The 26,063-nt window shown below is 38.4% G+C and overlaps 1 protein-coding gene across 4 annotated transcripts in view; it reads right to left on the reverse strand.

Annotated features, from left to right (window-relative positions):
• The window catches only part of GLI3 (GLI family zinc finger 3), a 220,718-nt gene that overhangs the window by 45,204 nt on the left and 149,451 nt on the right, over positions 1-26,063 (reverse strand). For all 4 annotated transcript variants that reach the window (XM_075827044.1, XM_075827041.1, XM_075827040.1 and 1 more), the window contains 3 exons: positions 21,067-21,272; positions 18,006-18,158; positions 10,040-10,241 (listed from right to left, as the gene is read on the reverse strand). In XM_075827044.1, the coding sequence (XP_075683159.1) occupies positions 10,040-10,241; positions 18,006-18,158; positions 21,067-21,272 (561 nt within the window). The remainder of the gene's footprint in view (positions 1-10,039; positions 10,242-18,005; positions 18,159-21,066; positions 21,273-26,063) is intronic.

Here is a 26,063-nt window from a genome sequence, read left to right on the forward strand (position 1 = left end):
GTTTGGGGTTTTGCTGGTATTTCAGTTTATGATGTGGGGGTATGTGTAAATTGGGCAGAGAATATCAGGACATAATAAGAGGGTATAATAATTCGGTAAATAAATAATAATCCGCAGATATGTGGCCAATGTCGCACAGATAAATGGCGCCCGATCTTATCAGCTTTTGGACACTGCACAATTTCTATCGCTATATTCTGAGAGCCAGAACTTTTTTTATTTTTTCTTCACCGGAGCCGTGCGAGAACTTATTTGTTGCGGGACAATCTGTAGTTTTCTTTGGTACCATTTTAGGGTACATGTGATTTTTTTGGCAAGCAAAGTGACAAAAAAAAAAATTCTGACAAAGTTTTTTGTCTTTTTTTTTACACTTTTCACCGTGCGCTATAAATTACATTTTACTTTATTCTGCGGGTCGATAGGATTACGGCGATACCAGATGTATATAGTTTTTTTATGTTTAGTGGCATTTGCGCAATAAAATCACTTTTCGATAAAATTATTTATTTTTTGTGTCACCATATTCTGAGAGCTATAACTTTTTTATTTTTCAGTCAAAAAAGCTGTGTAAGGGCTTGTTTTTTGCGGGACGGGTTGTAGTTTTTATTGGTACTATTTTAGGGTACATGCGACTTTTTGATCACTTTTTATTCTATATTTTCAGAGGGTTGATGACCAAAAAAATTGTTATTCTGACATTGTTTTTTAATTATTTTTTTTGCGGTGTTCACGGTGCGGGAAAAATAATATAGTTTTATAGTTTGGGTCGTTATGATACCAAATATGTGTACTTTTTTTAACATTTTCATTTTTTTCCTATAATAAAAACTTATTATAGGAAAAAAAGCATTTTTTGTTTCTGTAACTTTTATAACTTGTTTTTACACTTTTATAAAACATTTTTATTACTTTATTTTTTACTTGTTTTACTTGAAGACTGGCAGCACTGATCGCTGCTATAATACATTACACTACCTAGGTAGTGTAACGTATTATAAACTGTCAGTGTGACGCTGAGAGTCACACTGACAGGAAGCTTATGAGGACCGGCCTCCGGCTGGTTCTCATAGGCTGCTGTGCATGGCAGACCCGGGGGCCGTTGTATGGCCTCCGGTTCTGCCTTATAACCGACTGCAGCACCTGCAATCGGTCCCCGGGAAAGTTTGTTGTAGCAACAAACTTTCCAGTTTGTTGTAGTAACAAACTTTCCAGTTCGTTGCTACAACAAACTTTCCCTGCGATCACATGACCGGGACCTGAACCAATTAGGTCCCGGTCATGTCTCCGGGACCAGAGGCTGGGGTTAACAGCGCGATCCGGGTGTCAGCGCTACTCTGAGACACCCGGATCGCGCTTTTAACACCCACCGTGGATTCACGTCGGCGCTGCACAGAGCCCAGCAAGCGCCGACGTGAATTTACTGTGGGCGGTCGGGAAAATCAGCCTCAAAAATAGAAAGGCCAGATTAGACTTTGCCAAACAACATGTAAAGAAGCCAGCCCAGTTCTGTAACAGCATTCTTTGGACAGATGAAACTAAGATCAACGTGTATCAGAATGATGGGAGGAAGAAAGTATGGAGAAGGCTTGGAATGGCTCATGATCCAAAGCACACCACATCCTCTGTAAAACATGGTGGAGGCAGTATGATGGCATGGGCATGTATTGCTGCCAAAGGCACTGGGTCCCTAGTGTTTATTGATGATGTGACTGCAGACAGAAGCAGCCGGATGAATTCTGAAGTGTTCAGGGATTTACTTTCTGCTCAGATTCAGCCAAATGCAGCAAGGTTGATTGGACGTCGCTTCACAGTACCGATGGAAAATGACCCAAAGTATACTGTGAAAGCAACCCAGGAGTATATTAAGGCAAAGAAGTGGAATATTCTGCAATGGCCAAGTCAATCACCAGATCTCAACCAAGATCGAGCACGCATTTCACTTGCTTAAGACAAAACTTAAGGCAGAAAGACCCACAAACAAGCAACAAGTGAAGACACTGCAGTAAAGGCCGGGCAAACCATCACAGAGGAGGAAACCCAGCATCTGGTGATGTCCATGGGTTCCAGACTTCAGGCAGTCATTGCCTGCAAAGGATTCTCTACAAAGTATTAAAAAAAAAACATTTTATTTATGGTAATGTTAATTTGTCCAATTACTTTTGAGCCCCTGAAATGAGGAGGCTGTGTAGAAAAATGGTTGTAATTCCTAAATGTTTCACAGTATATTTTTGACCCCTTGAATTAAACCTGAAAGTCTACACTTCAATTGCATCTCAGTTGTTTCATTTCAAATACAATGTGGTGGCACGCAGAGCCCAAATCATGAAGAAGATTGTGTCACTGTCCAAATAATTCTGGACCTAACAGTATGCCTTGATCTAATGTTTTATAATGTTCATAGCTTGAAGGGCCACTGCACAGCGCATCCAAGCAGGTTTCTTTCCCTCTCTAATTAGAGACAAGATGTTGCAACCATAACCTCCATTTTGTCAAACAAAGTCCAACTACATATTAAGAAGTGTTCTCCAGCCTGTGGCTTACCAACTGAGACTATATCTCCTAGCTCATGGCTGTCAGGACATGCTGGGAGTCGCAGTTTTACCACATTTAGGGCTTGTCCACACGTAAAAGAATTGCTGCAGATATTTTTTGCAGCATTTCCGTTGAAACTAGCAGAGAATCCGCTGCGGGAAAAAACGCACCATTTCCTGTGTTTTTTTACTGCAGAAAATAGTGCGGATTTTCCTGCGTTTTTTTCAATCCTGGGAGATGGTGATATCTCCTCTAAAAAACACAGCAATTCTGTCAATTTTCCGCAGCAGGAATTGACATGCTGCAATACAAAACATATGCACCGCAGGTGAATTTCTGGACGTAGAGTTTACGCAGAGTGTGGATGAGATTTGTTAAATCTCACCCACTTTGCTGCTACTGTATTCTGCTGTGTATTTTCCGTCTCGCAATTCCATTACAAGTGGACAAGCCCCCCCCTGGACTTGGACTTAAGTTCGACATCATAGGTACACCCACAGTATTAATGATTTGTAAGAAACACATGTCTACAGATGATCCAAAGGTATTGAGCAACAAAATGGGCTATGTATACCTTTGTAACCACTTTTATATATTTATATAGATATATATCTATATACATATTAAGTCTACATATATATATATATATATATATATATATATATATATATATATATAGATAGATAGATATAGATCTAATAATAATCTATAGAAATATATAAATGTGGTTGCGAGGTATACATAGCCCATTTTGTAGCTCAATACCGTACCATTTGATCATGTTAAATGTGGAGAAGCTTCTTTATGTTTCACCATTCTAAAATGGGCTGTGCTTTTATCTTATGGATGCATTTCCTGACATTATAATGAAACCAAGGTATAATACTACTTTATCAGAGTTTTTATTTTTAAGATAAACACTAAAATGGGTACTAGTACTGACGGAGGTGACTTCCATAATTCCTCATAACAAAATTGTATACTACTACAAACTACATATAATGTATTCATAATATTTTCCATATGTATACAGTAAACATTTGTACAAAATGTCCTGTCGACATGTTTCTTATAAATCATTATTATTGTGTGTGTACCAGTGGTAGCAAACTAGTGTCCAACGCCAACTGTTGTAAAACTGCAACTCCCAGCATGTCCTGACAGCCGTGAGCCAGGAGATAACGTTTTATCACAGTTGGAAAGGCCAGAGTCTGGAGAACACTTCTTAATATGTAGTTGCACTTTGGGCGACAAAATGGTGGTTATGGTTGCAACATCTTGTCTCTAGTTACAAAGGGAAAGAAACTGCTGCTTGGATGTACTGTGCAGTGGCAGTCTCTATTTATGCTCTCCTCTCATGAGTCTCTCTATAGTCTCTCTTTATACTCTCCTCCCATGAGTTTCTCTGTAGTCCCTCTTTATACTTTCCTCTCATGAGTCTCTCTATAGTCTCTCTTTATACTCTCCTCTCATGAGTCTCTCTGTAGTCTCTCTTTATATTCTCCTCTCATGTGTTTCTCTACAGTCCCTCTCCCTTCACTCTCTTGTCTGCTCTTCTAGCATATCGCTCCTCCTCCTGTTCCTCTCTTCCTTTCTAGAACATTCCTCAGTCTGCTATGCTGGGCTTTTCTGGGCATGCTCAGTATCATCTGTCAAATTACTCATTAGTAAAAATATTCCTTCTACAAATATAACCAGACAGATAACAGTAATAACAAACTACAGTTAAAGCATACGCATAGTATGGAAGAATACAGGTTACAAAGACTACAATCATTTATCCCAGCCATGTTCACCCCTCTTACACTAGTACAATTGCTTCCTGTATGTGCCTCACAGAACAATGCTGACTGTAATCCAGTGTTCCTTGGCCCACAAAAGCATTTTTACAGCTGCAAACCGCACAAAAGTTGGAACTTTTTTGGTTGCAATTTGCTACTTTTGCGACTTTATTGCGCCAGAAAATAGAACTAGTAATAATTCCCGCCATAGAGCTGCTCTGGTCAGCCTTCTTTCACATAAAGGAAATGTGGTTTCTTGTAGGAATGAAAAGAACAGGAGAAAGAGGTAAATGTAATCACGCTTCTGTAAATACAAGACGACGGGCAACACATTACCGTCGTCCTGACAGTTGCAGATGAGGAGAATTTATCGCAATCTACTTCTGTACAAAATTTTCCTATGTGATTATAAGGCAAATTTTACACTTATGTTGTGTCGTACAGTCTGTGCCTATTTAAACCTCCGCTACAAATTTATTTTTAAATTAAAAGTCGTGTGATTCAAAGTTCCAATAAAAATTGGCCGAAGAATAGTAAACATTACTTAACATTCACTAAGGTAAATGAAGATGCCTTTAGAGCAGTGTTCCCCAACCAGTGGCTTTTGTGGCCCTTGCATGTGGCTCTCCAGCTGTTGGCAGCTCTAGAAACTATTGTCCACTAGTGTGACCAGAGATGTCATAGCATTACTAGGACTTTCTACTGGGGTCATAATCATATACAGTAACTGAATTTAACACTAGAGAAAAAGTCATATCACTAAACCATATATTTGATATATTTGACTAATCAGTTTTGCTCAACAAAAACCTGACATTTAACAGTTGCTCATGATCTACAAAAAGCTTGTGCCCACTGCTACAGAATTTCCAGAAGTCTGACAGAACCGTAATCAGGAGTCAAGTCGTGAATCGATATCAGAAGTAGAACCACAGGAAGCTAGCAACAAATCCAAAGGGAGAGACAGGAGTGTAATCCAGGAACGAGGCCAAAGTCAGGGTCAGGATCAGAGGCAGGAACAGAGTCAAATAGCAATATGCACCTTGATCTGTAAACAAGGCATGGCAGGCTGATTCCCCTTTAATTACAGTAGGCACCAGGTGCCGGCGCTGCTGAAGAGGATCCAACACGACCATGGCTTAAGACGGGACCAGAGGATGAGACATCCAGTTGCCTAGCAGAGACTCCAGTCATAATCAAGAGCTGCTTGCCGGGATTCGTTGCTGGAGTCGGGCAAGGTGAGTATAAAAACATTTTTGGGCTTATATAGTTAACAATTATTGTTACGTGTATGGCACTTTAATGAATACTACTATACTTACTGTCAAACATTGTGAACGTTATTTATCAATAGTGTTTCTTCTACGACATTCTCCTTTTACTTGTGATGAAACCTTCAACATAATTGTACATAATTTTGAAGTGTCACGTGACGCAACACATATTTCAGTTAAAAAAAAGTAGCTTTTTTGAAAAATCTTTTCTATACAACGTATTGAAGCATACAAAATCAGCAAAATGAGATAAGTGACGTAAAAAGAAAAGAAAAATCCCCAACATTTTTTTTGGCCAAAACATGAATAGAACAATGAGAAAAATATAGCAATAGTCATAGAATGAATACACTTCCGAAAAAAATTGCACCAAAATTCTTTAAATGGTGCACGTGGCATTAAAATGTTTACACAAATTACTAGGCATGTTAGAGTTCTCATAGGTTGCATACATATTTAACTATATTGTATGCCAAAAAAAGGTGCGCATGAAGAAAAATTGATCCAACTTAGGATCACTACAGATCTAAAAAAGTGTCTAAAACACATAATAAATTTGATGCGCGCCATGTATTCCTTTTATGGCACTATTTTCTTTTATAGTATGCTGGGTTATTTGCTAGGTAAATCTCCAACAGTATGTCGAAAAATTGCACCTGTTTTAAGTGCCATATCTTCTAACATACAGTGGATATGAAAGGGTCTACACACCCCTGTTAAAATGCCAGGTTTTTGTCATGTCAAAAAATCAGTCCAAGATGAATGATTTCAAAACTTTTTCCAGATTTGATGTCACCTATGATCTATACAATTGTATTGAAAACCAACTGAAATCTTTTAGGGTGAAAAAATAAAAATAAATAACAAAAATAATGTGGTTGCATAAATATGCACACCCTTAAACTAATACTTTATTGAATTACCCTTTGACTTTATGACAGCATTCAGTCTTTTTGGGTAGAAGTCTATCCACATCTTGACTTGGCAATTGTTTCCCACTCTTCCCTGTAATAGCGCTCCAAATCTGTCAGATTTTCAGGGCATCTCCTGTGTACAGCCCTCTTCAGGTCACCCCACAGATTTTCAATGGGATTCAGGTCAGGACTCTGGCTGGGCCATTCCAAAACTTTGATCTTCTTCTGGTGAAGCCATTCTTTTGTTGATTTCGAGGTATGCTTTGGGTCATTGTCATGATGAAAGGTGAAATTCCTCTTCATCTTCAGCTTTTTAGCAGAGACCTGCAGGTTCTGTGCCAATATTGACTGATATTTGGAACTGTTCATAATTCCCTCTACCCTGACTAAAGCCCCAGTTCCAGCTGCAAAAAAACAGCCCAAAAGCATAATGCTGCCTTCACCATGCTTTACTGTGGGTATGGTGTTCTTTTGGTGATGTGCAGTGTTGGCTTTGCGCCAAACATCCCTTTTAAAAATATGGCCAAAAAGTTCAACCTTGGTCTCATTAGACCACGTTTTCCCACATGCTTTTGGCAGACTTGATGTAAGTCTTTGCAAAACATAGCCGGGCTTGGATGTTTTTCTTTGTTAGAAAAGGCTTCCATCTTGCCACCCTACCCCACAGCCCAAACATATGAAGAATATGGGAGATTGTTGTCAAATGCACTACACAACCAGTACCTGTCAGAAAGTCCTGCAGCTCCTTTAACGTTGCTGTAGGCCTCTTGGTAGCCTCCCGGACCAATTTTTGTCTTGTCTTTTCATCAAGCTTTGAGGGGCGTCCAGTTCTTGGTAATGTCACTGTTGTGTCAAATGTAACTTCTTGATGATCGTCTTCACTTTGTTCCATGGTATATCTAATGCCTTGGAAATTCTTTGGTACCCTTCTCCTGACTGATGCCTTTCAACAATCAGATCCTTTTGATGTGTTGTAAGCTCTTTACGGACCATAGCTTTTGCTGTCAGAATCACTATAAATAATGGCAGCTGTGTACTGACTACTATTTAGCATGAGTTTAAATGTGATTGGCTAATTTTGAACACAACCACATCCTTAATTATAAGAGGGTGTTCACACTTATGCAACCACATTATTGTAGTTTTGTTATTTTTATTTTTACCCTCTAAATGATTTTAGTTTGATTTTTAATGGAATTGTACAGATTATGGGTCACATTAAAGGTGGAAAAAGTTCTGAAATGATTCATCTTGGACTGATTTTTTGACATGAAAAAAAACCTGGAATTTTTAACAGGGGTGCGTAGACTTTTTATATCCACTGTATGTGATCATTATTTCTGGCATACATAGACTGGTAACGGAGCCCATTTATGTCAGGGGTGGACATACCAATGGTGCAACTTGTGCAGCTGTAGGTAAGGGGTCCCACTGTCACCTTAAAGAAGCCCTCTTCTGTCTATTAGATTGCATGTAAATGTCTATTAGGCATAATTGATTTAATGGCTAACAATTACTGATGGATTGTTAAAGAGATATCATGGAGGTAATTTATGATGAGCTATTGGAGACCAAGGGGCCTATATACTGTTTCTGCACAGGGGCCCTCTGTCTGTGTCCAACCCTGCTTTATGTAGAATGTAAAATTCCAAAATATTACTTAGAAGTCCGAATGTTAGGTAATTAACTTCTTTTCAACAAAGACAGTAGTTTCTTCCTATATTTGGCAGATCAGGCCGCCTGGAAGGCTCAAGTGCTGTCAATTTGCTATTTGCCTTGTATAGTGTTTTATTCCTGGTGTGATGTAAAATGAGTCATGGCTCTATTCCTTATTAGGCCAGTGCGTTGAGGATTAACTGCATGTACATGACAAATATGCAACAGAAAATAATAGCGTGGCATGCAGGGAACAGCAAAAAGACACAACCTAGTTGTGCTTGAAACAGTTGAGACTCTGATATGTAGAGTTCTGGAAAGATTTTTTTTTATGTGGGTCAGTGAACTGCATTGTCATTTTATTAAGATGTGGAGTCTCAAATCGCTAGCTTAACTAAGAATAATAATAAAACAAAACATTACCGGCCTCATAATGAAAACCAAACCTTGTGGCAATTCTGATACCGGTCACAGCTGTGGAATTTACCCAGAAACAGTTGTGATTGAACTTACAATAATTGACTGTATTTTTTTTGTAACTAGAGATTTGCTTTTTCTCATGCAACTTATTTACTTGCATCAATTTACTAAAATGAAGCCGAAATTGGGAATGTGCTCTTAGCAAGAGTTCCACAGTCTTCCAGACAGCAGTTTTAGGGCAAGTTCACATGAGCAAATTTAAGGGACACATTATTGGGGCTTGACAGTTCAGTGTCAGACTAGGGTTCCTTGTGCACACTAGAAGAAATTATTCTGAGGGCCCACTCACCATCTATACAAAACATGTACATGCCACTTCTAATCTAATCATAAGATTTTGTTTTTGTTGTTGTACAGGCAGGACATATCATCAATAAGTGCTAATATTTGTGAATCAAGAAATAGACCATAGGGGAAATTGATTGGCTCCAAAGGATTGTATTCTGATGAACATATGGGGGCCTGTTAGATAAGGGGCTCATTATAATGTCACAGCCTGGACCCTCCCGAGGATCCTCTGGTACTCTGGTGGGTCAGTCCGACCCTGGGTCCGCCGTACTATTATCCCAAACGGCACAAAAAAATATTGTGCTGTTTGGTTAGTAGAACCGAAAACAGAATACAATGGACTCAACATTAATTGAGGCAGATACACGGCGGCCATCAGTCATTGTTACCCCTGATTTCTTCTGTTTTTACCTATTTGTCATATTTTAGCAAGCAAGTCCATCTTTGAATGGCCCAAAAGAAACTAAAGCCTAGTATTAATCCCAAGAAAGCTCTCATTGAAATGCTGTGGCAGGACCTTAAACGGGTTGAAAGCCCTGCAATGTGGCTGAATTAATCCCTTCCCACACCATGGCATACATGTAAGTAATAGCAAGAGGGAGCGTTTGCTATTGAGACTGTATGGAGCAGTCTCAATAGCAACAGTAGCATCTAAGCTGTTAGACAGACATTAGATCCTATGGTATGCCCGCACCCCCACGCAAACTATTACATTATAACATTATTTATCCTTCACAGAGAACACATTGTCTCCTGCAAAAAAAATGAAATAAAAAGTAATAAAAAAGTTGAATGTTCCCCAATCGGAGGAAAAATAAAAAAGTTATATATCTAAGAATATAGTGACACAAAACAAATTTAGTTTTCAACAAATTGTCTTCATTTTCTAAAAGTAGTAAAATATATATAAAATATATATATATTTGGTATTTCCATCATTTTATTGCACCTTCCACCTTGTGTGAACATACCCTAAAACAGCCTATCCAATCAAATTAATTTTTTATAAAAATATTGTTAAGAGACACATTTATTAATTACATGTAATTGCCAAAAAATGTACCACTCAAGAGCAGTCTAGAAACTTTGGAAGAAAAAAAAAAAAAGGCTTTACCTTATTGCACTTGCTGATAAATGTCCATAAGAGCCACTAGCGGATGAACTGCTACGTGAATTGTTGAGAATGGTAACTAGAGAGTTTGGAGATGTTCTGATCATGGTTTGAAGGTCAAAGCTGTGATCAGAAAGAGGGGATATAGACAACGTTCGTTTCCTGCTCGGTCGGGCTGTTAGCCTGGGGCTGGGATACCTAGAACCTAAACAGAAAAGAAAAAGTTACAACTCACCATACCTCAGTATAACTGCACATTAATTTAAATCTGTCAGATTCGGTCCAGATGCTTACAGCAGCTTTTCTATAATGGATAGTATAAGCAGTGGCCCACATTTTCAAAAATGTTTTGCTTCAACCAATAAACAAATGTGTTACTGTACAAGCAGCAGAAAAATTGGGACGTGAAGATCCATTTTCTCTTATAGGTTAGATGTAAAAGGTGATGTGTAAATATATGATATTATTACAGTGAGGACCCTGTTTTCTATAGAGTGGGTCAAGACAGCGAGTAGTTTTGACAAGTGCCTTCACTTTCCACCTGTGATCTACTGACTACAATTGAGGAAAATTAGGAAGAAAAATGTATCTTCCCAAAGCTTCCCTCAAGGGAGCATTGTTTATTAATGTGCAAGCGCATGATAAATGGCTAAACAAAAGGATAAGACTTCTATGTATTAGCCCTCTCATTTCTGGTGATTTATGAATCTGACGGCTGCTACGACATTCCATTCATTAATTCACCACAAGCGATGAGATGCTGCTGCTGCTCGGGACTGAGCTACCAACAAGCCCGTACCTTTTATCACAGCTGAAAATAAAGTCAAGGTCCCATTCAGGTATATTTCTTATCATTATGGTCAAGTAACATTTTTCCTAGGACCAAAGCTTTACTAAAACGACATATAATAAATTTTACAAATAAAAAAAAATCACTGTGGTCAGGTGTATATATATATATAATATACTACTAACTCATAGCTGGACAATATATTGTAGACTTTAGGAGCTTAGACCGCTGCATGTGCCAAGTTAATTTTTCATTTTTGGTGACCCAGCAATAAAAACTTTTGTTAATATTTATTTTTAAAAAATCCAAAAAAGTTAGGTGCTACCCATTTCTGAGATCTGTCCAATCCGATCCAACTGTATACCGCTATAAATGGTATAATGTCTGCAAAAATGTATTACATATTTGAGAAATCAACCATCCATGTTCGAATTCAGATTTTTTATTATGTGTTATTAAGGAGAGGATGACATGACAGGACAGCATTAGTTTTCATCCACTCATGGCATGTAACCCCATTAAAGTCTTCCTGCTATAGAGGAGATTAACATAAGTTATCCACCGTGAATACAATTTATCTACTGTTTAAATAAAGCCTTCGGCTCTCATTATAAACACAAACACGGGAGGATTTATTTTATGCCCAGAGATAATTATCTGCTCTAAATGTTTTTCCAGTTAGGCCAACTGCGGCATGTTAAAGAAACAAGAGCATGTGCCTCTTTTGTTACGTTTCAGCAATTGTACCTTTGCATGATGAACTTTTTTACGAAACTGCACTACTCTTTACAAAAGTCACATAGTGCCAACATATTTGTAGCACTGTTTTTTAATCTTTCAATTTAATCCCGAATGGGTCTTTCAAACGTAATTTTCTGTTTTAGAGGAAATAGGTGTGTTCCGCCATCACATTTCCTTTCTTAGTTTAGGTAAATGTATGAAATTTATAATTATTATGAATTATCACGTTTAAAAAAAATAAAAAAATGCTAAATGGACTTTTTTTTATGTGAATTGGAAACTACCCTGAGGCTGGATTTACACTAGTGTTTAGGTCGGGGTATTTTTTTCTACAATTATTCGATTGCTAAAAGCGCAGCGTCAAGATGTTTACAGGAAGTTAATAGAAGAATATGAAGTTCACTACACACAATTTAATTTCTGTTTGTGGTGTTTTGACCCCTGTGCTGCTTTTTCTTAAATGCAGTATGCTCTAGGTGTAAAGATTTTATGGCATTTTCTACCCATAGAACTCAATTTTAAAGGGTTATTCACAATTAAAAACATTTATGGCATATCCACAGAAAAATTCAACCAAAAACGACAACTGTCTAAGTGACCTTTGTAGCAATCTTTGAGGCAATTTAGGTATCCTGTTAATACACTTTATGGAAATTTCACCAATCCTGAGAACGAGGTGTGCCGGTCATGTTCTCACACATCAACATTTTCTGCCACTCGGCCTACTACAATATGAGTGACTAATATGACATGTAAGAAAATGAAGTGAACAGAGAAGTGTTGACTCTCAACTTATCAGTTCATTTGTTTATCATTAAATTAAATGTTACAGATAATCAAAAAATATTAGATATTTAATCTCTTAGACATGAGACTTGCCATGAGTAAGGATGTGCGATACGTCCGAAACGCGTAGGCTACTTGTCGATGCATTCACCCCCATATGCAGTTTGCATTTTAAATGCTGACAATAAAGTTTAAAGACTCTTTCTTTTTTAAAGTGCGCTGGATCTAAGTTTTCTTTTTTCTGCCTGTTACCTCATCGTGTGCGCCGCAAGGATCCGTGCGCAGATTGGATTTGTAGACTCGGATCGGTGGGAGGATTCCTATCCCTTTCTTTCTTGTTCACAATATCTTTCTGTTCAGGTGTTTGTTAAAGTCCCTGGATCAAGTGATTTGTCTTATTTTTATTTATTTATTTTTTAAAAAAAGCTTATTTGCTTTTCGTCCAGGTTCAAAAAGAGAGGACAATGCATAGGAAATAGATTATGAAAATATAATCGTGATATAAACATAAGATCCTCTCTATACCAGAAATGCCTTTTCCACAAGGTACAGTAGCATGATCTAATATGAAATCAATGCCTATTCTCTTAGTCGTCCAGAAGCTTCTTATGGTGTGTGAAACGATGCCAACTTCCAATAAATAGGCATATACACTGTAGAATAATGTTTATGAGTAATACTGACCTTGTAGATCACAATTTCCTCAGTAGGGCCTCATGCACAGAACAAATCTATAATACGGCACCCATAGAAATCTGTGTGCCTACAATTTAATATGGAGGCACACAGAGGTTCTGAATGGATCCGTGAGAAGAAAAATTGACATGGATGTTTTCGCCATTAAAAGCATTGCTTCTAGGCGACAATACCATTCCTCACAGAGAGACCATACTATGGCATTTTGGGTATCCATAGGTCCATAAAACGTTGCACAGGCTTTCTGTGCATGATGCCTAATAATGTCTATAATATTGCCTCATAAACAATATATTCTAAAAATATTTTCGTTTCTACAAAATATCACATTCATTTTATGGAAAAACAGGAATTCAACCATGAAATATGCAATGATAAATGACAGCATGCAATCTAATAGTCATTACTTTATATTATATATAATTATCTCATTTTCAAAAAAATAAAAAATGATATATATATATATATATACATACAAAAAATAAGTAAAAATGCAATATTCCCGTTTGGACACGTGACCAGTGTCCCCGGATACTTAGTCAAAGAACTCCAAAATACGAGACAGGCCTCCACAGTTAGTGAAAAAGTGGATTTAATCACCAAAAAAAAAAAAAAAAAAGATATATATATATATATATATATATATATATTCATAGGTCAGGCTCCGCTTCCTTTGACTTATATATGAAACGTAAAAGAAACTGATGGGCTTATAAACATTACAGCTAAGGCTTCATTCACATCTGCGCTAGAGCTCCGTTCCGACGTTCCCTCTGAGCTTTCCATCGGAATGGAGCCCTGACAGACACAAACGGAAACCATAGAATGGTGATGGAAACGGAAGCCTTAGTGCTGTAGGCTACTGTCATCATGTAGTGCTCATGGAGTTTTTATTTCTAGTATGAGAAATATGTGTCCATGAACAATGACGAACTAGATATTACACAAACACTGTAGCTGATAGAAAACTTCATTTGTACTCCCTTGTATTACTAAGGTCAACTGTGATCTTTCAGTCTGACTGGAAAAGGTTTCATTTCCGCAAGTGATAAATGATAGGACATGCAAAACCCACCTTAATGACAATTAATTTACAGACCAAGGAAATTATTTTAATTGGTTTTCCCACTAGCCTTTGTCTAAATAAAAACACCGATCATCCATTACCTGACTACACACATTCCCGTCATGTGAAGAAAACGAGACGGTGTCAGCCGTCTTTGTTTTTCCCAGCGTTTCAACTTAATTTGTCTTTCTAGTCATTAGCACAGTTCCGGCAAATAATTAGCATTAGTGGAGATAGAGTGCAATATAGTTACACAATACAAACCTTGCAAAAAGATAACAAATTAAAAAAAAGACGTATTAATACGTTACAAAGGAGAGCTACTAAGCACGGTCACTAAACTAGAAAGAACCAAATTAATTAGGACATTTTTTTGGTGCTCTCGTCATTGCTTCTTATTTACCATGCACTTTCATAATACATTATTTCTTCTGTTTCCTGCACTTTTAAAATGTAAAGTGTAAAAACGTTATTTTGTTAAATTTTTTGTTATTAGCTCTTTTTCATTTATATTTTTTTTACAGTTTTGTAAACTGCACTTCTTGTTTAGCTATCACACTGCATGATAATGTAACTCTGAAGTTCTTTTTATTTCAAGTCTTAGACCTTAGATGCACGACTGTATCCAGACAACCTTCGACTTCTAATACATCCCAAAAAAGTATTTTCTGCCCTACTGTTTCCTCCCATATGCCTCCAACTTCATACTAAGGCATATGACATTTTTTTCTGTCATTACGTTAGACAAAAATTACAGAGTGTTTCATTGGATGCCATAATACATAAGACAACATACACTGGCAAACACATAGTACAGAGACGCATAATACAAAATCTCTGTGCAGGCCCTATATTAATAGATATTAAATAATATTAAGAAAGTTTTCATTGAATTTTTGCCCTCCCAGCCACAACCCAGGATCTTTCCTTGCGTCCCCTAATATTGCCAGTATTTGTATATTTATGTAATAAAATAAATCTGTAAAAATTGTGGATTGGTAGCGAGAAGAAAAGACAACGAAATTAGTGTATGGTGTAAATGATGAGAATCAAAAACTTGCTGTATACAAAAACTACAAAAGTAAAGATCACAGCATGAAGGTGGTTCCACTATACCGCTGATTTTATGGACTAGAATTACTTTATTATAGTTCTAAGTACGGGTAACAGTGTCACTAAATGGTTCATTATGATGTACCCGTGTACTTTTGTTAAAATTTAAATTTTCTCAGTTATAATAATAGTTTAGCAAGAGAGAGAAAAAAAAAGCTTTTTGGCTGGACATTTGATTCCTGTCTGCTGCAGTCTGGCATTCTTTGTCTGCTTTGTTGAATAGTTTAGTCTAACATTTATTCAATAATCCCTTCTTTAATGAGCTTCCTCGAAAGTTAACCCATTAAATGTAAGCATTACAGTTGTGTTACTAAAGCAAATAGAAGACATATTCATATGAACTCTAATGGATCTGTACTGGTTTATTGATCTCTCCGAAGCTGCAAAACAGTTTTATAGAGTATAAGGCTGGGTTCACACGACCTATTTTCAGACGTAAACGAGGTGTATTATGCCTCGTTTTACGTCTGAAAATAGGGCTACAATACATCGGCAAACATCTGCCCATTCATTTGAATGGGTTTGCCGACGTACTGTGCAGACGACCTGTAATTTACGCGTCATCGGTTGACAGCTATCAAACTACGACGCGTAAATGGACTGCCTCGGCAAAGAAGTGCAGGACACTTCTTTGCAACGTAATTTGAGCCGTTCTTCATTGAAGTCAACGAAGAGCAGCTCAAGATTTACGAGCGTCACAGACGCCTCGCATAATACGAGGAGCAGCATTTACGTCTGAAACGACGCAGCTGTTTTCTCCTGAAAACAGTCTGCCTTTTCAGACGTAAAAGCCTCTCATCGTGTGCACATACCCTTACTACTTTGGAGTGAGGACTAAAACTGACCCTATGTTACATGTACAACAAATCTTACTATAAACCTACAGTATACAGTATATAACATCCACTTTTGGTCTATCATAGAGCATTTTATATATTTAGTAAAAAAAAAAAGTTAAAATGAATTATTAAACTTAAGTATATATTATAGACTAAAATTTTGGCAAATAAATTATTACAATTATTATTATTATGATAATTATTATTCTTTTTTCCCCACCCTTTTCACTGTTCACAATGCTGCTCTCTCGATGTGTAATATTTTAGCTGTTGAATTCAGCAAGAATTCTCTATTCCTTTACACCTTATGTAACCTGAATTATATTCTAAACCATTTTTTAAGCCCAGAGGATTTGTAAGACATGTATTATTTTACGCTGCTCTAACTTCTATACGTGTGCTGCTCTATAGACCAACAGAATAAAGACAACAAACATTTCCTAGTGCAGTACATAACTGTATCTGTGCCAGGCTGTCATTGCTTAGGCCAAAATAATTTTAGATTAAACATAACATTTCCCAGTGCAATGCATAGGCAAGATAAATGTCTTAGCTGGAAATGTCTAGGAAGAAGAGCACAAGAAAGCATATTTTAAAATTTCCCCAGTCTTTCTTTGATGTTCTTACAAGGTCCACTCAAGAAGTTGTTTGGCGTTGGATATAATCCCAGAAAATAACTGGGAAAATGTCTAGTGAAAAGTTTGTGATGACTTTAGTTCTCTATTTGAATACCACACAAGAGAGAAAAAAAAACTAAAAACATTAGCATTAAAGAGAACCTTTCACCTCCCCATACATGTGCAGCTGAGTGCAGCATGTAATGGGGAGGGCTTCACAAACCCTGGGGCACTTTTTTTTCTACCTCCCTCCGTTATTTAGATATCGGTGCCGTTATATTTGGCGCCCAATATTTAAATAACTCCCTGAACTGTCAACGGGGCGTGTACTGGCAAGGGGCGTATTACTATGGCTGTGACACTGTCCAATCAGATATGGACAGTGTCACAGCAAGAGCAAGCAGAGAAAGTGCTCTCTCTTCAGCTTTGAAGATCAGTCTTTTCACCCGAACAGGCAAGGGGGTGTGTCACTGCTACGGACAGTGTAAGAGCTGTGGAGAGGAGAGCGCGCTCTCATCTCTTCAGCTCTTGCGAGAGATCAGTCTTGTACTTTGTCTGCCGAACTGACAAGGGGTGTGTCACTGCTACGGACAGTGTAAGAGCTCGAGAGCGCTTACACTGTCCGTAGCAGACACACCCCTTGTCAGTTCGGCAGACAATACAAGACTGATCTCTCGCAGGAGCTGAAGAGATGAGAGCGCGCTCTCCTCTCCACAGCTCTTACACTGTCCGTAGCAGTGATACACCCCCTTGCCTGTTCGGCAGAAGACTAATCATGAAAGCTGAAGAGAGTGAGAGCGTGCACGCTCCTCGCTCTTGCTGTAACACTGTCCATATCTGATTGGACAGTGTCACAGCCATAGTAACACGCCCCTTTGCCAGTACACGCCCCGTTGACAGTTCAGGGGGTCATTTAAATATCGGGCGCCAAATATAACGGCACCAATATCTAAATAACGGAGGGAGGTAGAAAAAAAATTTAAAGTGCCCCAGGATTTGTTCAGCCCTCCCCATTACATGCTGCACATGTATGGGGAGGAGAAAGGTTCTCTTTAAATTAAAAACATTCTTTTATAGGCCATGCCCGAATGTAGTTGGGATTCATTTTATACAGATCCTGAATACGGCTACCATGCATTTCTATATAGCACATACAGCTATATTTGGAGGTATATGCAGCATGCTCCATTGAATGCTGTATTTTGAACCGTGTTCTTCCCTTGGACGACTTAATATGGAACAATAATGACCGCAATACAGTTCCAATTTGTACGCCTTATCTGAACAGAACATTCAAGCAAAAAATCAATGCATTACTTACTTTCCATAGCATGAAGATACTCCATATGAAGGGCTGCGGCTCCAGCACCAGGAGTTGCTGGGGAAGTGAGGATATCAGCATATGGACTACGCTGTCCGGCGAGCAGGGCCATATGTTGGTAATATTCAGCCGGGCTCACACCAGTATGTGAAACTGAAAGATACATTATGCAGGTGCATAAATAAAGCTTTAAAGTTGCTACACCATAAGCATAAAGGTGTTACAAGAACATGAAAACTGCAGTATATTTTCCATCATGACATCAACCTTTTTACAGCTAAACCCGTGTATAATGAAGATCCAATTTACTAATATACTTTGCGATTTAAATCCTCACCTTTTTCAAGATCTCTTCGTGCTGTCATCAAATGAGAGCAGTTTTGATTAGATCCAGAGGCTGAAAATACTAATTACCTTATATTGAATATAGCTGAGAGTTTGCTACAGTTGTATCTATTCAAACTTTTTTTCTGAAGGTTCTTTACTCGTCCAATATAATTGAATATTAGATATTTTTCTGCTGTACTTTTTTTTTTACTTTGTCTTTTGCATTATTCCTTTTTATTCACATTTGGACAAGCACATAAAAAATACCCAGGTGACAAGCGCCAGCTTTTATATAAGTGTATCATTATGTCCTACTGTCAGGCTTCAAACCCATATATAACTAGTCCTGCTCTCAGCTAAGTCCCTGTTCACACCATGTTTTTGCCCTACGTTTAGCGTATACGTTTGCATTTAGCGTATCCTTTTGCACTCCGTCGTGCTGGTATAAGTCAGTATATACATTTTTAAAGGCTGGAATAGTGTAGTAGTATACGCTATTCCGTCCCACCTGCTGCCACAAAAAAATATATACAGTATACGTGTTTTTAACATGGGAGCCTATGGGTGACCCATCGTATTTTGTGTATGACATTCATCACAGGTATACATTTAACATATATGTCATGGGCTTTTCAATAGCTTTTCATGACATATAAATTATAGTCTATTGGGGACGGATATGTTAAACCGATGCCTAATAGTGGAATCCATCGCCCATAGACTATAATGGTATCCATTTAACAGGGAATGTCATGAACTCTCATGACCACAGTTCATGACATTTCCGTTTAACGAATACCATTAAAATCCATGCTGACAGATGCCACTGTTAAAAAAAAAAAAAAGTAGAGAGTTACCACAGCACCTAAACGTCAGGAGGGTGCACGCCTCTTCAGAACCTGGTCCAAGGTCCTCAATATCAGGCAGAAAAATGGACAAGGAGGCAGCACTTCCAAAATGTAACGTTTCAATCCCTCAGGATCTTTCTCAAGCATAATGATGCCACTGTTAGGCCCTCTTCACACTAAGTTTTAATGGCGCTGATTTGATGCGGAAACCGCGTCAGAATCAGTGCCAAAAAAAACGCCCAAAACCGCCTCCTACTGATTTCAATGGGAGCCATAGGCATTGTTTTTACCACTCGCGGTTTTAGTTGCTTGCGGGGAAAAAAAGCGACAAGCTCTCAAAATCCAGATTTTTTCTGCCTGCAAAGTACTCTGTGTGAACAGGGCCTAAATGTATACATCAAACATTGGCAAAAAACTTGATATAAACAGGGCTTAAGAATCAGATAGAATTATATCCAGTCTCGGCAATGCTCTGTGAGCTAAGTATATCAGCAAGAGCTGCACAAATTTCATTGATAGTTTGCTACAATATATCAATTGGGAGTCCAGGCTATTTAGCTCACAGAGCATTGCCTAGACTTGATACAATTGTATCCACTTCTCAGCTGAGAGCAGGACTACATATGTAGGAGTTTGCTGCCTCTGAATGTAAACAACACTGTTCTCATTCACTGACAGCAAACTCATATCTCAGAAATGGTAAAACATGAAAACACAATGTATATAAGAAAGTTGTATACATTTTCATATATGCATTGATTATAGGGAGTCTGTCACCATAATTTGCACTCCCAAGTTTCTTACACAGCTGGTCTGGTAGTATGGCAAGCTGCTGCTACAGACACCGCACACTCCCAATCCGGGGCCTGCGTCGTGCAGTCAGAATCCGTCAGAGTGGTTGAGAAGGGCGGGAGGCATTAGGAGAAAAAGTGCAGGACTCTCCTGCTACTGACGACTCTTTATGGCTAAAAGCATATGGCACGTAAATGCATTAAACTTCATTTTTAGCATTTTGATAGAACCAAGACATCTTATAAAGGTATGTGGGCAATGCTTTTCATAATACCCTACCAGCAGTGTAAGCAGCTTGGGAGTTAAAATCTGGTGACGTTATCCCCTTTAAGCTTTATTACTATAAAACCAGAAAACCCCTTTATTGCAAACATTATAGATGACATGAAAACCATAGTTATGTTTGAGATTTACTGATCTTGCTTACACATTTAGGCACAAAAGAAGAAAAAATTATAGCACAGCAGGTTCTCGTCAACAGCAGCGCTTGCTGCGAGAGGACAGAAAGCAAGATGTTTAGTGAAAGAGGAAATGTTAGCAATTTCCTACCATCCTGCCTTATCTTCTATAATTTATTAAGGTGTCTGAATGATAAGACATGTCCTTTGCTGTCATGCAGCCAGCACAGAAATGGTGGGGGATGCCTTTCACATGATGAACAGGAACGGAATGCGTTTAATAGTGACTCGTTTTACACAATGGTGATCATACCTATCATATCTTGTATTAAGCCTATGAATTTGTGATAGTCATCTAAAATTCATGCAGCTCCAATGTGAAATCATAACATTTAACTAGGATTACAACCTGATCAGACTGACAGCGACTACGATTAAGTTAGCTAAAACCCAAGTTAGGGTTTGGTTTCTTGCTGAACTCTTTTGAGGAGTAAATTAGATATCACTTCAAAGTATAATAACTTTGAAAAACAAAGGAATAACCGCATGAGAAGATTTTTTTATTATTATTGCTGTAGGCAATTTGTTATAGTAGGGTGGATGAACCTGCAGCAACGACCACACACATAAGATAACACTACCAATAAGTGTATTGTTTCTACTTTATCATCATAAGTCACTTTCGTATAAACTCACCATCAGTAGGGCTGAGCCCACGAGCTGCTGATATCATAGAAAGTGAGGGGCTACTGTGCAAAGATCTGATATAGTCCATGTAGGGATTGATATAAGGATGAGGAGGGCTGAAAGGGGAATCTGAAGCTGTTGCAGGGTTTCTGTGTGGAGATATCCGAATGAAGGGAAGATCTGGATATGTTGGGCTGCTTGCTAATGCAGAAGGCCTGGAAAAGATGAGTGGAAATATTAGTAGAGAATTAGTAAAGAATACATATGTAAAAATTATCAATTGTGAATTTCACACCTTGAAGAATATAAAAATTATGAAACCTCAAGTTTTTGTCACCAACCCCGGCACTGACTTTTTCAAATCTAAGGCTTTGTTACCATTAGCGTTGAAGCCTCCTTTAGGGCCTCCATCGCAGATCTGGCAGAGCTTACTGGAGATTACTGGAGAAAACAGCGCAGTGCTGCTCTATTGTCTCCGGTAAAACGATGGAAAGCTGACAGAAACCATTAAAGTCAATGGGTTCCGTCGGCCGCTGGTGGTATCAATAGTGCAACGGAACCGTTGCCTCTGTTATTCCCTTGTTTTGCTTCCCTGAAGGAGCAGAACAATGGAACACACCGATGCAGGTGTGAATGAAGCCTAAGGAATATTGTACAGGTTGTCAATGTACTGTACAAAAAATAATAAAAGCTTTTTTTTTTAGCCATTTTCATGTCAATACATTATCAACTCATGCATCAAGCACACATTGGCACTTGTCTTCATAGCAGTTACATGCCTTGTAAGTTTAAAGGGTTTGTTCAGACTAGAAACTCATTTTTCTCAGAAACAGCACTACTCTGTCCATAGAGTAAGAGGCTGAGCTGTAATACCATACACAGCCCATAGACTGTTTCTGGAAAATATGTTTTTAAAAAGTAGACCATGCCTGACTTTCACACATTTTCCATGTGTTGATCTGTAATAAAAGTGTTTTCAGGGAACACCTTATAAAAACCTAAAAATGATGGAAACATTTTATAAATGGTAGCGTAAATTATGTACACTTTTCATTTTGGAAACCATTTCCATCTGATTTTACCAAAACAGAAAAAAAATCTTCGACAAGCAAAAAGACAGAGTCTAATTAAGTAAGATGTAGCGAGAAGACAGAGGGCTCCTCAATACAGAAGAAGATGTGTTTAGATAATGGTGAGAGCTGTTATTGGCAGTTGTCACCAATGCAGACTGTAATCTAACGTTAGAGGTTCTTCTACCATGTCTTCCCGGCTAGACAGAAAGATATCTGAATCACAGATCAAAGCAATTCCCAGGGGAGCTCCAGAGCCAAAGAAACAAACTATGGTCGATGTGATACTTGTCTCTTCTCCCTCATTCCTCTGCTATCTACCGATCTGGAACTTGTACAACTTTGTTTTATTCTCAGTACAAATGAAAATAGTTACAGATTAAAATATGTAGATTTTAGAAAACGGGCAGCACTTTCTATTAACAAATAGAATTAAAAGAGAATGAATAAGAACTCCAGTTTTATAACAAAATCCTCCTTCCTGTTCAGACCCAAATTATTGGCAAATGGTGAATTATATATTGAGTATATAAAGTACTAGTGTAACAAAAACAAAAAACTGGTTTACTTAATTTATTGGATTGTTTTATCTCTATATAATTCTATATTTACATTAGAATCCCATGCATGTTTTGTATGGAGCTGTAATAGTGCACCCATAGAGGTGCATGGCGCCTTACTGTAACAACATATGCCTCCAAGTTCATACAGAGACGTATGCAGGTTTTGTTTTGTTTTTTTACAAATTCTGTACAAATCCAACAGAAACAAAATTGTGAATTGCTCCACCGCATGCCATATTGCAGAGCTATTCTCCAATAGCAGTATGGTTCTTAGAAAGAATATCTTCCACATACTGCACCCAAGTAAACATGACACGACGGCACATTGAGTCCCTGCGGCTTTGTAGCATGAAGTACTTTTCAAAACACCACTATTACCTTTATCCTTTCTTTCCTCGTGAATAGTGACCCGGTTAAAAAAAAACTGCAAAGGGAGTGCCATTCATTCCGCACAGTTGGAGTATGAATTTTGTCATGAGATGAAGGGGGCCTTAAGCAATATCCCTAAAAATCCAGCAGAATCTAAGAATACAGCAATAGCTTAATTCCGTCACATCAGACTACAATATAAGAATTAAGGCTCGAATACCAAGTCAGTGCTAGGTTGCGTGCAAATAACTAAACTGTGTCACGTATGTTATAAGACACTATAATAGACACTATTCTCCCTCATATTCCTTTGCCCTTAGGAATTATTGTCATCTCACAAGATTTTCTTAAAAGTCAATAGTTAAGGGCAATAATTCAAACATGAAGAATCAACAGCAGAAAAAGAAGTGGGAATAAGGCATCAAATAATGCATGTCATATCAATAAATATGCAGTGAAAATAATTCATAACCAATATAAAACTGTAAACTTTGTATCCATTTGAGAACCAATTATAACAGTATATGTTTTTGTCTGGTTTGTAAAAGTAATGATATCTAGATGTTCAGATTTCCTACCAACAGTCAAAGAGACTGTTTATGCTCAGACTCCCTTTTCTTCCCACTTATCTTCTCTTTCAAACCTTCATTCATAAAGTTTTGGGGATATGGAGATTTTAAAATTCAAGCAGAAGGGTATGGTGCTCCGTAGATTGTCGCAGAACCCCTTTGTCCTAGCTATCTGTGGAGGTCATTGTGACATATTAGAAGATGGTTTAAATCACGGGGGGATTTATTTAGACTAACGTTTCATACGCCAGTCTTAATAGGAAACAAGCTGGAGTAATAAATGTATTAAATCTTCGGACTTTCCGTGCAACTCTGAGTGAAAACGACGCTATCCGGGAGGTGGTGTAGATTTCCGCTATAAGACAGTTTCTGACGTAAATAAAAGTAAATAGGTTGGGCTGCGGGTGGCCCAGTTCCCCTCCACCTATGCCCTGCCCACATTTTAGAAAAGTAGCAAGAGCAGTGGAACAGATGAAAAGATTTGAGCAGTTTGCAACTTTCTATACCAAGTTGTTAAATCCCCAGACATATCTTTTTTTGACCACAAACCCACAATTTCTGGTTTTGGACTTGTATCCTGAGCCGGGTGCACAATTCAAATTATTTAGATAGAGATGAATTGACATGGAAATCAACAAATCCTTTCTTTTCTCTTGCAAGTTTGAGAGCTTGCACTGCAACTTCAGTTCTGCAGATCTCCAGATTTTTTTTTTTTTTAACTGTTTGTTTTTTTCTTTTCAACAAGTTTTATTGAGTTTTTACAACAAAGTAAGGAAATATATTGCATAAACACAAAAAAAAGGGGGGGAGATACACAATATATAATATATCGCAACTGATACAGCAATGCACTAGACAGTATGTCAAACAGTCAGGGCGGTAATGATAAGAGCATGTAAAAAGAGGAAACAAAATTGAGAAGTGGAAAGAGGGAATGGAAAGAGGGGAACAAAAAGACAGGGAAAGGTAAAGGTATGGTCGGCCAGAGATCTAGAAAAAAAATTATTAGCAAATTGTCAAAAGGCGGTGATCATGGCACCAGGTAGGTGAGAGTAGGCGTAATTGATCCAGGGCAGCCAAAGCAACTCAAATCTGGCAATCCTATCCAATAAAATACTTGTGAGTTTTTCGTTTACAAATATTTGGTCCATTCTGGTTTTGACACCTGCAAAAATTACAGACTGCTTTTTCCAGGAGTGGGCAATAGTCATTTTGGCAGCCAATAGGATGTAAGAAAACAATTGAAATTGTGCATGCGTTAGTTCAGAGGGTTTGAGGTGGAGGAGAGCTAACTTAGGGTCTTTATGCAAAATTATACCAAACAGACTCTGAGCGAGACCAAAGACTCTGCTCCAGAATCTAACGAGTTTAGGACAGGACCACCATATGTGGAACATGTCACCAGGCGCGGGGCATCCCCTAAAGCATGAAGCAGGGTAAGAGGGAAATGCATGTGCAATTCGGCTGGGGACCAAGTACCACCGCATCATGACTTTATATGCGGATTCTAAGATATTCGTATTGATAGAGCAATGTGAAACTGTGCTCCAGATACTACGCCACTCAGCCAGTTCCAGCGTCATCCCCAAGTCCCGGTGCCATCGGTCCACATATGTATGAGGGGTAGGGGATGGATTGTTGAGGAGCCATTTGTATATGAGGGATATAATCCCTCTCGAGGTTGGGCAGATGCTGCAGATTCTCTCGAACTGTGAGCAAGAGTCAGATGTATCCCTGTTGTTAAGAAGAGAAGTAATCCAGTTTTTAAGTTGTAGATATCTGAATATCTCGCCACTGGGGATCTGCTTAGAGGTCTGGAGTTCACAGAACAAGAGAATCCGAGAGTGAGTGGGCGTGAGGAGTTGGTGAACTCTAAGTATGTCATTCGACCACCACCATTTAAAGGCATAATAGTTGTCTGCGCCAGGAGAGAACAAAGGGTTGTGCCATATAGAAATAAGGGGAAGATGTGGAGAAATCAATCTACTGGAATATTTGATGGAGTCCCAGACCGTTAAAATGTGTGTAAGAGAAGGGGAGAGATGGGTAGGACGTAAGGATGGGGGCATCCAGGGCAGAGATTGTATCGGGGTGGGCGACACTTCCGGAACATCCAGGTACACCCATAGAGGCATATTTACCGAAACGTGTAATTTAGGCAAGGATGCTATCATGGCTGCTTGATAATATTTAGAGATATTAGGAACACCCAATCCCCCGTCTGTTTTCAGCGAGCAGAGAGTGGACCTGGATATTCTAGGACGTGCGCCACGCCAGATAAACGAGGATATACGGTTCTGAAGGAGACGTAACATGTGCGGTGGGACTTTTATCGGCAAGGTTTGAAATAGGTAAAGAAGCCTGGGAAGGATGGTCATTTTAACCGCAGAAATCCGTCCAACCCAAGAGAGATAAGTGTGTTGCCATGATGTCAG

Source organism: Rhinoderma darwinii, chromosome 5 (assembly GCF_050947455.1).
Source record: "Rhinoderma darwinii isolate aRhiDar2 chromosome 5, aRhiDar2.hap1, whole genome shotgun sequence".
NCBI lineage: Eukaryota > Metazoa > Chordata > Amphibia > Anura > Rhinodermatidae > Rhinoderma > Rhinoderma darwinii.